Consider the following 14,850-nt stretch of genomic DNA (forward strand, 5'->3'; position numbering starts at 1 on the left):
CTCTTTCCATGTTTTGAAACTACTCTTAAGTATACATATATCTAAGAGTCTTATTCAATTTAAAAACTACACAGCTCCAAATACTGAACAACTGCAAAAGCATTGCTTATGCACTGTTTAAACAATTTGCTTTACATTTGAACAGACTACACTGTGCCTAAATAACAGAAACCCTCAAGTTTCCTGTTGCCTATGTACCCTTTCCTTTAAACAGGCTTGTTGCAAAATGAGTATCCAAAAACCTCAATAAAAGAAAAAAAATGAAATGTCGATCATGCACAAAGCATATTCATAAGTTACTGCTTATTAGCCAGGGGGAAGACTTTAAATTTCACCTTTATATTACAGGTACACTGAAATTTTGTATGAGCAATCATTTATATAAATCACAGAAATCTTTTGTCTGTAAAATTACCTCACGTAAAAAAAACTTTGGTAAGTGCATTAATCCATTTCCAACTGAAGTTAGATCCATGGCAATTAATCTGTCACTAAAGTTTTTATAGAAGACCAGTTTTATTTTACAGAGTGTAAAAGCCACTTAACTGGAGCTTAAGATGCATGAGCTTGCTGGTGCCCTATTCAGTAACAAGTGCTTGAAAAGTGACCCCTGAAACTCTGTTTGTAAAGTGTGCAATTGAAGCTTGTTGACTTCCATAGTCTTCAGCTCTTCCTCAGGCTCAGATCACTGCTGGTTACTAACCCTGACAGAGATGTGCTCTCTGATGTATCTTCTTTCTTGAGATTCAGAAATGATTCTCTAGTTATCTGAAGAATTTCTCTCAAGCCTTTGTTTTCCTGCTGTAACCAAAGAAAGAAAAAAGCATACAACAGAACTCCAGAAAGAAGATGACTATATTGACAACCTCCTCTCTGCTCCAAAGAGCTGGCTAAGGAAAAACACATTGATTTGCAGTCAGGTAGTGCCATGCTGTCTTCTGAAACCAAAAACCAGCCTCATGCTCACCTGCCATTAAGCATCAATAAAAATACTGAAACCACAAAGACAGGTAAGAAAAGGGTAATTAAGTTCAAATGCTGCATTTCAGAAAATCTCCTCTTCTTTCCATTCACCCTGTCCCATAACAAATTGCTTTGATTGCACTTTAGGAGAATACTGTTAATTCTCCGATGCTAAGCAACTGAAAAATCACCCTGAAGGCAAAACAGAAGTATAAAAATTAATAATATTTAAAAGCCCAAGGTGTGGGTATTATTATTTCCATCCTAGCGTCTTATTAGGACGAATTTGTGTTATTTCCTAGATTTTTGCTACAGTCACAGATTCTTCAAAAAAGAGAAAGCTTAAGGCAGTATATAAATGCAAATCCCCGATTTCTGGTGATCCAAGTCTTGAGAGTAGGCTACAGTGGGAAAAACAGTAGAGTCCTCCAAGGAGAAAAGTATAACAGAACAGCAGTACGAGTGCCTTATACTGTAGCTGAGCAGAGCAGAGACAGCTGCAGTAACATTTGGTCCCTTGCTGTTTGTGCCACTGCTGGGCTGACTTACCTCCAGCTGAACGATGCGCTCCTGCTCTTTGCAGCCATGCTTTTCATCAATTTCAATGGCTTTTCTCATTACAGCTGCCATTTCTGTGATTTGGTCCACATGCACTTGGAGCTCCTAAGACATAAAAATGAAATGAGGGCAGCTTTAGTTAATAGATTTTCTTCATTATTAAAAACACATGAAGCATTTTACTGCTGTGCCACTGAAAAACGTGAACACAGACCCAAATTCCAGCAAATAATCATAGAATGGTTTGGGTTGGAAGGGACCTCCAAAGGTCATCTAGTCCAACACCCCTGCAGTGAGCACGGACAGCCTCCACTAGATCAGGTTGCCCTCTATAGAACTTTACAGCATGAGCAGCCATCGTTGTCCTGTTCATTGAAAAGAAAAAAAGTTTTGCCATACAGACATCTCTTTTATTCAAATTTTACATCAAAACATGCTTAAATTACTGTCCTCCTTGTCTTCCAAACAGCTACAAGTTAGCCATGTGCTTGATCTGGCAAGACCTTGCTATGCTTCAGGAACTGATGTGTATCATCTTGGGTATCACAAAGACTAAACACAGCAGGGTATGTGACATTCTTCCTATTGGTTTCAAAGCTGTACCAGCCCATGGCAGACATTTATCTCCTGAAAAAACAGGTAAAGTGGTCATCCTTACTATGTCATGTCTGATGTCACTTACGTGTCTGCCCCTTGCTCTTTTCTAGATACTTCTGCATGAATCCACAGCTCATCTGGGGCCTTGACTTCAGAGATCTTTGTCTTTGCTGAGTTTTAAGAAAAACTTGAGTGTCCTGACTGACTTCTGTGTCTCATCACTAAGACCAGTAGGATACTTCCATATTATCAATAACCACTGCATCTCACTGGAAGATTCACGGAGGAATCAAAAAAGAGCAAGAGTTTGGTTTGCCTTTGTTCTGTGCCACTACCAGGAGTGGAATGACATGGGCATAACAGCCTTTGCAAGGAAGCTGGATTTTAGATAATCTTCACTGTTTTCAGAGAAGTTGGCTCTCACTGGCCACAGCCCACCCACAGATCAAGAGCCTATGCCTTTAGCATGTGTTGCTGTACAGCTAAGCCAAATATTTCCATTGTATTTCCAGAAGCATTTATTTTTCATTTCCTCTTCCTCAACTTGCCTCTTAATCCAACTCTACTGACATGACAGCCTATCCAAGTGTGACCTGACTTTTGGACAAAATTCACAACAGTTCCTAGCCAATATTGGGAAAAGCAGAACAGTAGGACTGAAACAAAGAACAGTAAGGACTAAAGTTAAACCCTACCTTTAAATTGTGTGCTTGCCTCACGGTTCATGCTCTAGCAGACCTTAAACTACCAGATATTATTAAACCACCATAAAGAACCGCCTTACTTGGAACCATAAATGTTATTTGACCTAAACAAATAGACTTTGCTGAAACAAACATCAGCCATTTCCATCCTTTTCCCTTTGCCATTGCCAAAGCTATGGTTCAGTAAGGGGGTGGTGAGGGTAGAACACAGAATCACAGAATTGTTTTGGTTGGAAAAAACACACATTTTTAGCCCTTGTTTCAGCAGAGCAATTCAATTGCCACACTCAGATGAGGGCCATTACTAAGAACACATGCTTTTCTCTTTCATAAAACACTGCTAAATAGCATTGCTTTTTTTGTTGTTTTGGTTTTTTTTTTTTTAAGGAGACACCTGTTGATCTGCAGAGATCAATTATTTTGTAATAATCTTTTGTAAACATGCAATTAAGTTAATAGCTTTCACTTGAGAAAACAGCAATTACTGGTAACAGTGAGATGAATTCCTTAGTTGTGATGGATTTGTTAGTCAATGAGAGAAGCATATAGAAACTGCTTCAATCTTACTGCATGTGAAGGCTAATGATAAGAGTAAACAATGAAATTCCAGAAATGAAGTGTCAGGTGACAAATCCTCTTCATCATGCATTCTTGCAGGATCAGATTTAACCAAAACTCTGAAGTCTTAATCTGCTGTTTAAATAATACTGGTTTATTTACTTGTCTATTTATTTTCACCTCAAACTTTTAATTCCCAGAAGTGTTCCTAAAGGAAATTTCAAAGTCCATTTCAGGATGGCTATAACTTTATTCTCTTGTCTTGGTTCTCCCGAGGCTGTAAGACATGTTGTACTATAAGCTAAGGCAAGCTCTTTTGAGAGGGATACAGACCTGTCATTTCGTAGGAGTTTATGTTAATAAAGACAGAGTTCTAATCCAACAAACTTTCTCATACTAATATAAGTAATACCATTGATTCCAACAGCTCTAACTACATACACATGAGATTTTATAGAGATAGCATCAAATTTTTGAACAGTATTTCCTCAGTATGCAGCCCCAAACTCTGCTTTGCTGGCTTAGTTTGTTGAGGTCAAAGATTATTAAACACTTAAAAGTAATGCTTAAATACTTAAAAGTAATGCTTGTCTACACAGTTACACTGCTCTCTGGTGATTATGTTTCATTTAAAATGTAATACAATAGTTGATCAGGAAGCTCCTGTTTAGATCCTAGAGTAATGGAATTTCCCTGAAAATACGTAAAAAACTCTAAACTATGTATTAAAACAAAAAAATACATATTATTCTTTCAACAAAGCTGCCAAATACTCATGTGTACCTCGCTCACAACAATTCACAAAAATGTTGCTTAATGGCACTTTGCTTTTCTAGTTTCCAAAACACCTTGAGCATCTCAGGCTGCTCAGCAATCTCACTTGGTACAGAAACAAGAATCAAGGGCTGAAACAAGAAAAGTGTTATGTTCAGTTTTTCAGTATTCAAAAGGGCTTTTAAAATACTCTTTTTAACTTACAATATTTAAGGGACAAAACCATATTTGCATATTGAATTTAAAAAGCTTACTCTTCCTACTCTCCCCAGTGAGCACAGTTCGCTAATTATTTCTTGGGGTCACAAGCTAAGTTAAGGCCAGCCCAAGCGTCTGAACATTAATAAGATCTGTGGCATCTGAAATACAATAGGGGAGTTGTCTTAAAGACTGCAGCAAAACAAAAGTAACCTAAGTAGACAGACCAATGGAAATGGCACTTGTTGAAGGATTAAATAAATGAGAAGCTAGTAAGGTTGACTTGCTCCACTGATCAAGGTTTCTGCTCGTGTTTCATGGACTGGATTACAAAAATTAGGACTCAGTACAGTGATGTAGAAACTGAGACAAAGCTTATAACTGATCTGCTACTGTTAACTAAAAATCTAACTAACTTCACTGTTGACTAAAAATCACAAAGGCAAAAAAAAGTGAAGTTATTACCTCAGAATGTTGCTCTTTTAACTTCATTATGATACTGGGATCATCCTTTTTGCTTGCCATAAGCAATCTAAACATCTGTTCTCTGTACTTGCTCATTATGAGTTCCAAAGCAGATTGATGCTCTTCAAGAGATGTTCGTAGTTCTAGGAACATAATTTTGAGTTCAGTTAACAGGAAAGAACTGAAACAAAATGCAAAAGTTCTTCAGTTTGAGAAAACCAAAATAAGTGCTTAATTACAGTATCACAATATATGTAAGGTTGGAAGGGACCTCAAGAGATCATCAGGTCCAACTCCCCTGCCAGAGCAGGATCACTTAGGGTAGTCTGCACAGGAACGCATCCAGGTGGGTTTGGAAAGTCTCCAGAGAAGGAGACTCCACAATCCCCTCCTTGGGGAGCCTGTTCCAGTGCTCTGTCACCCTCACTGTAAAGAAATTTCTCCTCATGTTGGGGTGAAATCTTCTATGTTCTAGTTTGAACCCGTTGTTCCTTGTCCTATCACTGTGAACCACCCAAAAGAGCCTGGCCCCCTCCACTTGACACCCACCCCTCAGATATTTACAGACATTGATCAGATCCCCTCTCAGTCTTCTCTTCTCCAGACTAAACAGCCCCAGGGCTCTCAGTCTCTCTTCATAGGGGAGATGCTTAAGTCCCCTAATCATCCTCGTGGCTCTCTGTTGGATTCTCTCCAGCAGGTCTCTGTCTCTCTTTGAACTGGGAAGCCCAAAACTGGACACAGTATTCCAGGTGTGGTCTCCCCATGGCAGAGTAGAGAGGTAGAAGAACTTCCCTAGACCTGCTGGACACACCTTTCTTGATACATCCCAGGATCCCATTGGCTCTCTTGGCCACAAGACCACATTGCTGTTCCATGGAGAACTTGCTGTCCACCAGCACTCCAAGGTCTTTCTCTGTGGAGTTGCTTTCCAGCAGGGCAGGCCCTAACCTGTTGTTATTTCTCCCCTTCTCTTTGCACCATAAAATCTCCACAGGCTCTGCAAATGTCTTCAGTGGTGACTGCCCTGGGAAAATTCTCATTCAATGAGAAAGGGCTTTTGTTAACCTGACTTCCTGTTCAGTCCCTTTAGCCAATGTAAGTCATCCCGAGTGTAGCTGAGGAGCTTTACCCTGGGCAGTATAAGCAATACTGTACAAAAGCTAGAAAGAAGTTTACAGATCTGTTTTAATCTGCAGTAAATAGTAGTACAATAAGAGTTAGGATGCTTGTGTTTAAAATATACTAAGTCAAAGGACAAATAACTCCTGAGGTAAAACAGGAATGAATCAAGATCATTGAATCCTTTGCTGAATACAACTGTTAGAATAGCTAAGACATTTCAGGAGGGGCAGTGTATTTTTAGCGTACAGAATTCCAGAAGGAATTCTACCACTGCACTTATGCTACAACCTCTCCTGACTGCTGAATACAACTGTTAGAATAGCTAAGACATTTCAGGAGGGGCAGTGTATTCTTAGCGTACAGAATTCCAGAAGGAATTCTACCACTGCACTTATGCTACAACCTGTCCTGACTGCTCCTAAATGAGTTATTTTTAGCAGTGATAAAACACATTTCCAAATAAGATACACACATTGTGGAATGACACATTTCCAAATAAGATACACACATTGTGGAATGAAGTTCTATTTGTCTCCTCATTTGTGCTGAACATTAGATAAGGACTATGAAAGTAATTTTCTGCAACTCCATTTCTGTTAGTCCCAGTGGTTGGACATTATGACTCTTTATTAGACTGCATTATGATCAGTTAAACTAACAAATTCAGATAAGAAAAAATCTCTTCTACAGCAATTTTTTGAGAATAAATCAATGGTAAAAATCTTGCTGATTCCAGTGGTGCAGGTGGGAACTTTCCAAGGATAGAATAATCATGTTTTACCTTTATTTTCCTGTTGCAATTCTCTAATCTGTCTGTTTTCTTGTTGGATACTCATCACTAAAGTAGAACGAGGGCGATGTCTTGCTACTTCATTGAGCTCCTGAATTTCTTCTTGGTACTAAGGAAAAGTATAGAACGACAATAATATTTGAGTAACTGAAAGCAAGCATTACTCAGCAAGTCACCAAGGACCGGTTCTACAGTCAGTCAAGGTCTGTAACCAACAAGGTAACGCTTGATTTCAAATAACAATATGAAAGAAACAAAGCCACAGCAGAAGGTGTTGCTAACACACGTCCCTTCAGAGAGACAAAAGCATCACCTTTGTTTTAAAAACATTCATGCCTCAGATATGTGTAGTGGGCATTATCTAATCTTCAATTAAGGTAGGCCAAATTCACATCAGGTAATTTAAAACTGATACATGTGGTAAAGACAAACCATGAGGTATTAACCTCTAGGTATTAACAGTGGCTTCCCAATACCTTAAACCACAAGGTTGTAGGGGTGTCACATGGACATGAATGAATGGATCCTGGCTCTCAACAAATGCTCTCGATTTGGAGTTCTGAAGTGCCTGCATAACTATTTTTACAGGCCTAAGCACAGGCAGGGGTTTATTATTTTACAGGTCCATTAACATGTCCTATGTTCAATTAAAATGAAAGTATGAACTCCTACATGGAAAGTCAGTAGTCAGCTTTACATTTTTCCAGAACTTCTCTAATTGAAGTCATACACAGCATGCCTTGAATAAAGCTTAACGTTAGAACGGAAATAATTGCAGAGAAGTCTAGGAGGCTACTTTGAAAGAAAAGGAGATAGTGAAAGATAAAGTATTCCGAACAGAAGAAGGAATCTCAGGGCCTCTGCACAATTAAACGTGAATGTTGAAATTTACAACACCAGGAGCTTTTCACAGAAAAGCAAAAGATGATACCACACAGCAGTTGGTAAGACAATACACTTTCTACCAGGGTTCTTCAAATAAATGCTAATTCTCAATATTTAAGCTACAGTAACAGAGAAAATGTCTTCACAGGATCAAACTAAATATATAAACAACCTTTTCTGAGATCATAATAATACCCATAATGAAAATACTTTGTATGGTAATAAAGGATTAACTGAATAACATACCAATTCTACATTGTACAGAAGCACACAAAAATTACTGTAAATTATATGTTTCTGAGTTGTTCTTTTAATGATGTAAACAAAGATGGAAAACAAACCTGTTTCATTGCTTCAACCCGCTTGTTAAGAGCTGTAGTCTGTTCAATAAGTGCTTCCGCTGCATTGTCGTGTTCCCTTAGCCGCTCCACCAGTGCTTTTGCGTCTGCCAAGGCCTTTTCAATTGTGCAACTCATTTCTGAAGATAAGACATTATTTTTTTTTTCCTTTTTTTTTTTAGTCTAAAGCAGCTGAATACAATCTTTCCCTCAGAAACATCCAGACATTTTGTTGTCTTTCAAAAGCAGGAAAAAAAAAATCTGTATTTTAAGAATATCTTAAGGTCTTCCCTTCCTTTCCTTCCAACTGCTGTTGAGACCATATATCAGAGCAAGGAAATGAAAGCAGGATTTGTGTTGTCAGGAAAATACCAATAGATTAGTGCAAAAGGAGGACTGTGGAGTGCATGGGAATCAAGCAGTACATGCCCTTCTGTAAGCAGCAGAGAAAAAAAAAACAATATTGCATTAAATGTTTCATTTTTCGATATTACCTTTTCTTTTTTTTTAATGTACTCCCCTGCAAACCAGATATACTTCAAAATATTTGAGAAGTATAAATCCAGCATAAAAGAGAATGCCACAGGACTATAGTGGGCTCAAAGATTTTGATTAAGACAGCAGAGAAGGAAAAGCTCAACTTGATGGAGTAGAGAAAATTCCTCAGGGAAAATTCATAAAACTAAAAGCTTATGTTTTACTTTATGCCTATAAATGAACACAAAACATCATTGCATGCAATGCAACATTGTAATTTTCAGCAGGACAGAAAAAGGCAGCAACGTAGGGAACAAAAAGAACAGACCGGACAGTTAAAACATCAGCCTTCTAAACTGAAGCAGTTATTAGCAGAAATCACCTCTTGCTAGGATTGCTAAATTTGCAAAATGCTTGTATGTACCAGCATTTCTGAAACACTGGCCTTTACAGTCAGTATTTTCATACTTGTGTTTGACAGATTCAGTTTCAATATCCGGATTTTCAGTCCCAGGTTTTTATTTTCTTTCAACATATCTTGCTATACTTTCTACTGAAATGTACTTAAACCCTTTCAACAGTTCTTCAGCAATTGGACAGCAACAATAGAGGTTCGTGAGAATTATCGGCCTTATTGATAGAAGGCTTCATATTTTTTTTCAGGAAACTTTCTAAGGTACTAAAAGAATCAACTAAATCCATTTCATAGACAAGTAATACTCTCTGTAAGCATCAAAGGTCAGTGAGCCGTTCATGAGCTACAGAGAAAAACCCCATTTGTTCCTAGATGATGTTCTGACTTTTTTAGGCACCTTTACAAATCATAGTCTAGAATCTTTCAGATGAGTGTAAAGAAAGCCTCACATTTTCCTCAACTCACCTCCTCCCATTGTCCTAGGCAGAAATACAAGTAAGGATATTTCGAAAACCAGGAATTCCACCATCCCTTCAAAAGATTTACAAACATAGCAGGAGTATCTTGCTCTCATCCATTAACATATGGGAACACTAAGCAAGACAGAGTTCTCTCTGAAGAGCTCTTGTGCACCCAGAACTTCATTCAAGATCTAGCCCACTCAAAAGGATTTCAGTTTGGCAATTTCACCAGCTGTTCCCTCTGCTCTGAGAAAACCAAAACTTTGGTCTCATCCTCAAACAGATCTAAATCTGTGAGTTAAACTGGATATTTAGGGGGTAAAACCAAGTGAATTAAATAGATTTGATTTAAAAGAATTACAGAATATAAGAAGAGCCCTGCACCAGGGTGCTCAGAGAGGTCGCACCAGGGTGCTCAGAGAGGTCATGGAGGCATTCCAAATCCACAGGGATGAGTTCCTGTGGGATTTACTCTAGGTAATCCTGCTCTAGCAGCAGGATTCGATTGGATGATCTTCAGAGGTCCCTTCCAACCCCTGCCATTCTGTGATTTTTTTTATGAGCATGAAGAGTATAGTAGGTAAGCTTCATGGTTCCTGAACTCCAGCCTATAAGAGCTGCCCAGCTGCAAATGTTAGTCTGCAATATTAACTACAGGGTCAACAGACAGCAAGAGCAACAACTCAACCAACAATGCAACATTATTGCTACATATTCGTTTCCTGTCACTTCCTGCTATTTACTAATTGCTTTCATTATCAAATTCCGGTGTCTTTGAAAAAAAAAAAAACCTAACAGGCACACACAGAAGATTTTTCCCCTGTTACAGCCTTTCTCTAATTTTTTATCTCTTACATCCCTACTGAGAACCACATTTCTATGTAACTCAGTGCTTCGTTTTTTTCCTCTCCACAGTTAACTCCTTTGCGAAGAGAAGGTAGCAGGGAACGGCAGAAGCTCGCCCAAGTGAGAGCTGCCTTCTCACCCCCGCCACCGCGACAATGGATGCTGGGACACGCCAGACAGAACTGTCGCGACACCGACACCTGTCGTAACACAGCAGACACCTGCGGGCAGGACTTGCCCTGGTACACCCCAGCCAGAAGCACTTTGTGGAGGCATGGGGGCCGGATGATTCCTCCTCCCTCGCACCTTTCGTCACGGCCCAGGGGTTCCCCGCGAGTCCGTTGGGCACCCAACAGCAACGGCACCCACACGTCCTCCACCTCCTCCCACCTGCGCCGACCGCAAATACCCCTTTATCCCTTCACCCCACTCACTCATATCCGGCGGCTCCGGCAGCGCCGGGGTGGGGTCAAGCCCCGATCAGCCCACCTCACTGGCAAACGGCAGCGGCCCGGAAGACGGAAGTGGAGAAGAGACAGAGCAGATGCGTCCCGACCAACCAGCCGCCAAGAGACGGCAGCTGCGCTACCTGCCAACGGCACCGGGCGAACGCCCGCCCCTCTCGCGAGAAGATACCTTGACCCCTCCCACTCTCCGCCTCTCCCGGCTCTCGCGATAGGACACCATGCCCGCGACTGCCGTCGCTCCTACCTATCGCGAGAGAGGCGTCTCCACTTCTCACCGCTCCTCGCTTCCCTACTGGTCACTTTCCTCGTAAAGCACCGCCCCTTCTGCTCACCCGGCGCTTGTTACCAGACTCTCGTCTTCTCGCGAGGCTTGCTGGTCTCAGGGTTCTTATTCGCGCCCCGGGGAAGTGTGGCGAGAGTGTTGTGGGTGTTTTGTTGCGGTGTGGGGCGGCCCGCGCTCAGGCGGAGGGCCGAGCGGTGTGTTCGGGACGCGGGCATGGGGGGGTGAGTGAGCTTGGCCAGCTACTGGGGTTTAGGTGGCTGCTGCGGCCGGGCGCGTTGAGGGGGAGAAGGGGAGAGGCGCTCCCCCCGCCAGCGCTGGGGGAGCCGTTGTGCCAGCGGCGTAAGTGGCCGGGCGGGGGTCTCGGGGCCTTAGGGGTGGGCGGAGCGGGGGGGGCTTCGGCCGCTTCTCCCACCCCCGCGGGCGGCGGGCGCGAAGGCAGGAGTTGGGTCCCGCGCTCGCTGCGGAGCCGGCGGTAGAGGAGGCGAGTGGAGAGACATGGAGGTCACCCGGCCGAAGGCGCCCGCGCCTGACCCTGTCTAGCGTGAACTGCGGGCCTCATCTCTCCTCCTCGGAACGAGGCCGCAGCCGGGTCCGGGCCCGGCGCGGAGCAGGACCGGGACTTCTGCATCAGAGGAGAAGCCAGCCAAGGTAAAAGACGGTTGTTTTTCTCTGCCTCTGGGAGGGCGGAGACCGATGTCTTCCTCCCCAGACCCTCCAGTCTGCGGCTATGCTTTGTTCTTCCCTGCCCTCTTTCCTTGCCTTCCAGGAGCCAGCGCGGCTTCCTTGGCCCTCAGGCTCTCCGCCAGACCAAAGATAAGATGCAGGTTCTTGGACTTGGCCAGCCAGGGCTGCAGTCAGACTTGGCATCATCCGAAAGGGTGTGGCGTGCCGCTGCAGCTGCTATTAAGGGCAGGTGCAAAACCTGCATCGCGAGCAATGTGCTGCCTGCAGTGTGCTTTGTGTAAATCCTCGTTATTTTAACGTTTTAGGTTTTTTTAATGAGCTTACGTATATGATTTTGATGTGTTCTGTAATTCAGAAGCTTAGGGGTTGGACTAGATGGTCTTCAGAACTCCCTTCCAACCCCTACTCTTCTGTGGTTCTGGCTTTTTTATGGACAAAATAGATTTTTCTATTATGGAAACATCTGGAAGTTAAATACTTTTGGTGAGCATTTGGTCGAAGGTTAATGGCTTAAGTAGCACTAGTCTAGGATCAATTGTTGTGTGTAGTTGGGGCTTGAAGTTATGATGTCCACCCCAACACCAAGGATCTGATGCTATAGCTGCATCAGAAGTATTTCTTTCCTTGATGCTGTAGGAGAGGAAAGCCCAGTCTGTTGGTGTGGAACAGGAGAATGAGCTTCACATCATTGCAGAGCTCGGTGGCTTTGTAGTAGGGAAGAATGTGAGGAGTGCTGATATGAGCTTTCTTGGAGTGTTGGTCAGTGATAGATGCAAATATTAATTTAATAGTAGAAGGATGTACCTAGCAAAGTGAAGGCTGAAAATATCAAAAGTCTATTATAAAAGTCTTTATTGTGCTTCAGGATGTCTATAGCCTAGTCATAAATAATTTTTTATTGTGTTGTTTATTTTAGGAAATAAGCTTTACATAAGAAGCAGTTTCTGTGTTTTTCCATAAAAAATTCTTTTGATTAGAAAAATGGGCTGGGTAATATTGTGCATTGTTAATTGCCTTTCCACAAGTATGCTTTCACGTTTTCTAGGAAAAAATAGTTTCTTCTGATCAGAGATCTAGTGAACTAGCTGTATGGGTGTGCTGGTTTGGGGCCAGACAGATCGTCTCTTGCCCCGAAAGGGACAAAAGAATGAGACTCACACAAACGGATTGGAGAGTGATGGAAAGTTTAAACGGAAAAAAGCAATTGGTGAAGCTACAGAGAACTACAAACTACAAAGCGTAGTGACAAAGAGTATCCCAAAGCATACAGAACCCCTCACAGAATTCCCAAAGGCTTCCCAATCCTTCCCTTCTTCCCACCTGAGGGTAAACCCAAACCCCCCAGGGCTCTTTCTTCCCCCTCCCGCTGCTAGGCAAGTCTCAGGCTGGCCAGGTCCGAGACTGCCCCCCGCTCCATTCTCTTCCTGGCATTAGGCCTAGACAGGCCTAAGAGGCCTTGAGGATACTCCCCCGGCATTACCCGATAAGAGAGGACATCTCCCGTGGGAGCAGAGAGGGAAGAAAGAGGAAGAGAATGACTTTGCAGATGGCCTTATAGGGTGCAGGACTTATGGGTAGAAATACATCGTTTCCTGTGTCCACCCACAGGGGTGGACACCCAGGACACCAGAGGTGTATCTCATGCGGCAGTGGCAGGGGGCACTCAGCCTAAACTGCCACAATGGGCTAGTAAGAGTTCTAGGAGGTGGTAGTCTCCACATAAATAGATTAAAATGGAAATTTTTATAGGCTTTTTTAGAAAGCTTAGTTTTGTAGGAGCTAATATAATTTGTAATGTAAGTACTGTAAGAGGTAACCTCTTTAAAGCTTGCATTTTCTAGTAACATAATTGTATATTAATTGCTCAGAAACCTTGTGTGTTGGGGTTTTTTGGCTTGTACAGTTTCTCTCTGATTTTTTTTTAATGTCTGTTTCTTTTAGGAAGAAAATGAAAATCTTCTCTGAGTCTCACAAAACTGTTTTTGTTGTGGATCACTGCCCATATATGGCAGAGTCCTGCAGGCAACATGTTGAATTCGATATGTTAGTAAAGAACCGGACCCAAGGAATCATCCCTCTAGCACCCATATCAAAATCACTGTGGACCTGCTCTGTGGAGTCATCCATGGAATACTGTAGAATAATGTATGATATTTTCCCTTTCAAGAAACTGGTAAGTTTTAGTCATGCTGAATGGTATGAGGGGTACTTCCCCATTTTAATGAAGTCTTAATATTATTAACTGTTGATTAGATGTGAAAAAAAATCTAATTTGTTCCATAACAATTTTTTGATGTTGTTGATACACTTAATAGCTATTTAAATTGAGTAGTATATTAATCTCATTTCATATTTCTGTTGGGGGCCTTTCATTGTCTGAATGTCGTAAAACACAAGGGGAGGTGTTTTAAGATAACCTATGGATTTATTATGGTGTTCTCCTGAGCTTTAAATTTACAAAAACGTGAGCAAGGATTTAAATTGAATGTTGTGTTTAAATGCTTGGTAGCACTTTAAAAGGTTTTTAATGTTAACTTTGAAGGAAATTCTGGGCTTTAAGAAGAGGTGACTTCTGCCTGAAGCTACTAGTCTGAAAAAGACCAAGTTTCCTGGCATACATTTCCATGTTAGAATGAGAAATGCTTGTGGGTTCTATAACATTATGCTGTAAATTAAGGTAGCTAACACCTGGTTTTTTTAGATTTTTTTTCTCTTTGAGTAAATCATTATGCCATGTCCTAAAAAGGTTAGTTACCCTCTTTTTTAAAAAAAGGAAATTAACCTTATGACAGTGACATTGGTACAAAGTAGTCATGGTGGAAGAGTTGGCTGAACTGGAGCATGTGTGGTATGAGAAACAAACTCATGTGGAAAGTGGGCTTCCTCTAGATTTTTCTTCTGTCACCTTTGATATGTATTTTGCTATGTGATTGTGATGGTTTGAAACTGTCTTTTTAATTTTTCCTTGCAAAGTTCAGAACAGAGAAAGTGAAAGAGTGTAAATAAGTCACTATTGGGTGTAAGAAAGCAAAATACTGATTGTTCTAAACACTTCCATTGGATAGATAGAAATGTTTAAGAACTATTACCCAAAACAAAGTAGGCGTTCTGCAGTGGGGGCAGTTGCTGGGCTGTCTGGCTGCTGTTTCTTCTTCTCTTCTGGCTGAAGATAACATGTACTGACCTTGGCAGCTAAGTTAACAACTTTCTGCTTAACTAACTCTGCTTCTCTGTCCAGGGGGGTCTGGGGAGGAGCTCCTGG

The 14,850-nt window shown here is 41.6% G+C and overlaps 2 protein-coding genes across 2 annotated transcripts in view; one reads left to right on the top strand and one right to left on the bottom strand.

Annotated features, from left to right (window-relative positions):
* Positions 1 to 425: 425 nt before the first annotated feature.
* FGFR1OP2 (FGFR1 oncogene partner 2) lies at positions 426 to 10,719 on the bottom strand. Its single transcript, XM_054386679.1, has 6 exons — positions 10,589 to 10,719; positions 7,959 to 8,095; positions 6,724 to 6,841; positions 4,818 to 4,960; positions 1,513 to 1,626; positions 426 to 801 (listed from the first exon to the last, which is right to left on the bottom strand). Exons 1-6 carry the CDS (start codon positions 10,590 to 10,592, stop codon positions 664 to 666), a joined length of 654 nt encoding a protein of 217 aa, XP_054242654.1. The 5' UTR covers positions 10,593 to 10,719; the 3' UTR covers positions 426 to 663.
* A 782-nt stretch (positions 10,720 to 11,501) lies between these two features.
* INTS13 (integrator complex subunit 13) overlaps positions 11,502 to 14,850 on the top strand; it is a 31,305-nt gene continuing 27,956 nt past the window's right edge. The window contains exons 1-2 of the mRNA XM_054386530.1: positions 11,502 to 11,552; positions 13,530 to 13,761. Coding sequence (XP_054242505.1) covers positions 13,537 to 13,761 — 225 coding nt within the window. The 5' untranslated portion in view covers positions 11,502 to 11,552; positions 13,530 to 13,536. The remainder of the gene's footprint in view (positions 11,553 to 13,529; positions 13,762 to 14,850) is intronic.

This window comes from Indicator indicator, chromosome 14 (assembly GCF_027791375.1).
Source record: "Indicator indicator isolate 239-I01 chromosome 14, UM_Iind_1.1, whole genome shotgun sequence".
NCBI lineage: Eukaryota > Metazoa > Chordata > Aves > Piciformes > Indicatoridae > Indicator > Indicator indicator.

Bases quoted from the DNA above. Each gene is read 5' to 3' on its own strand.
- FGFR1OP2 (XM_054386679.1), bottom strand. The intron at 6,842-7,958 runs GTTTGTTTTCCA...ACTTTTCCTTAG, and splicing joins GGGTTGAAGCAATGAAACAG to TACCAAGAAGAAATTCAGGA. The intron at 802-1,512 runs GTAAGTCAGCCC...CTTTGGTTACAG, and splicing joins AGCGCATCGTTCAGCTGGAG to CAGGAAAACAAAGGCTTGAG.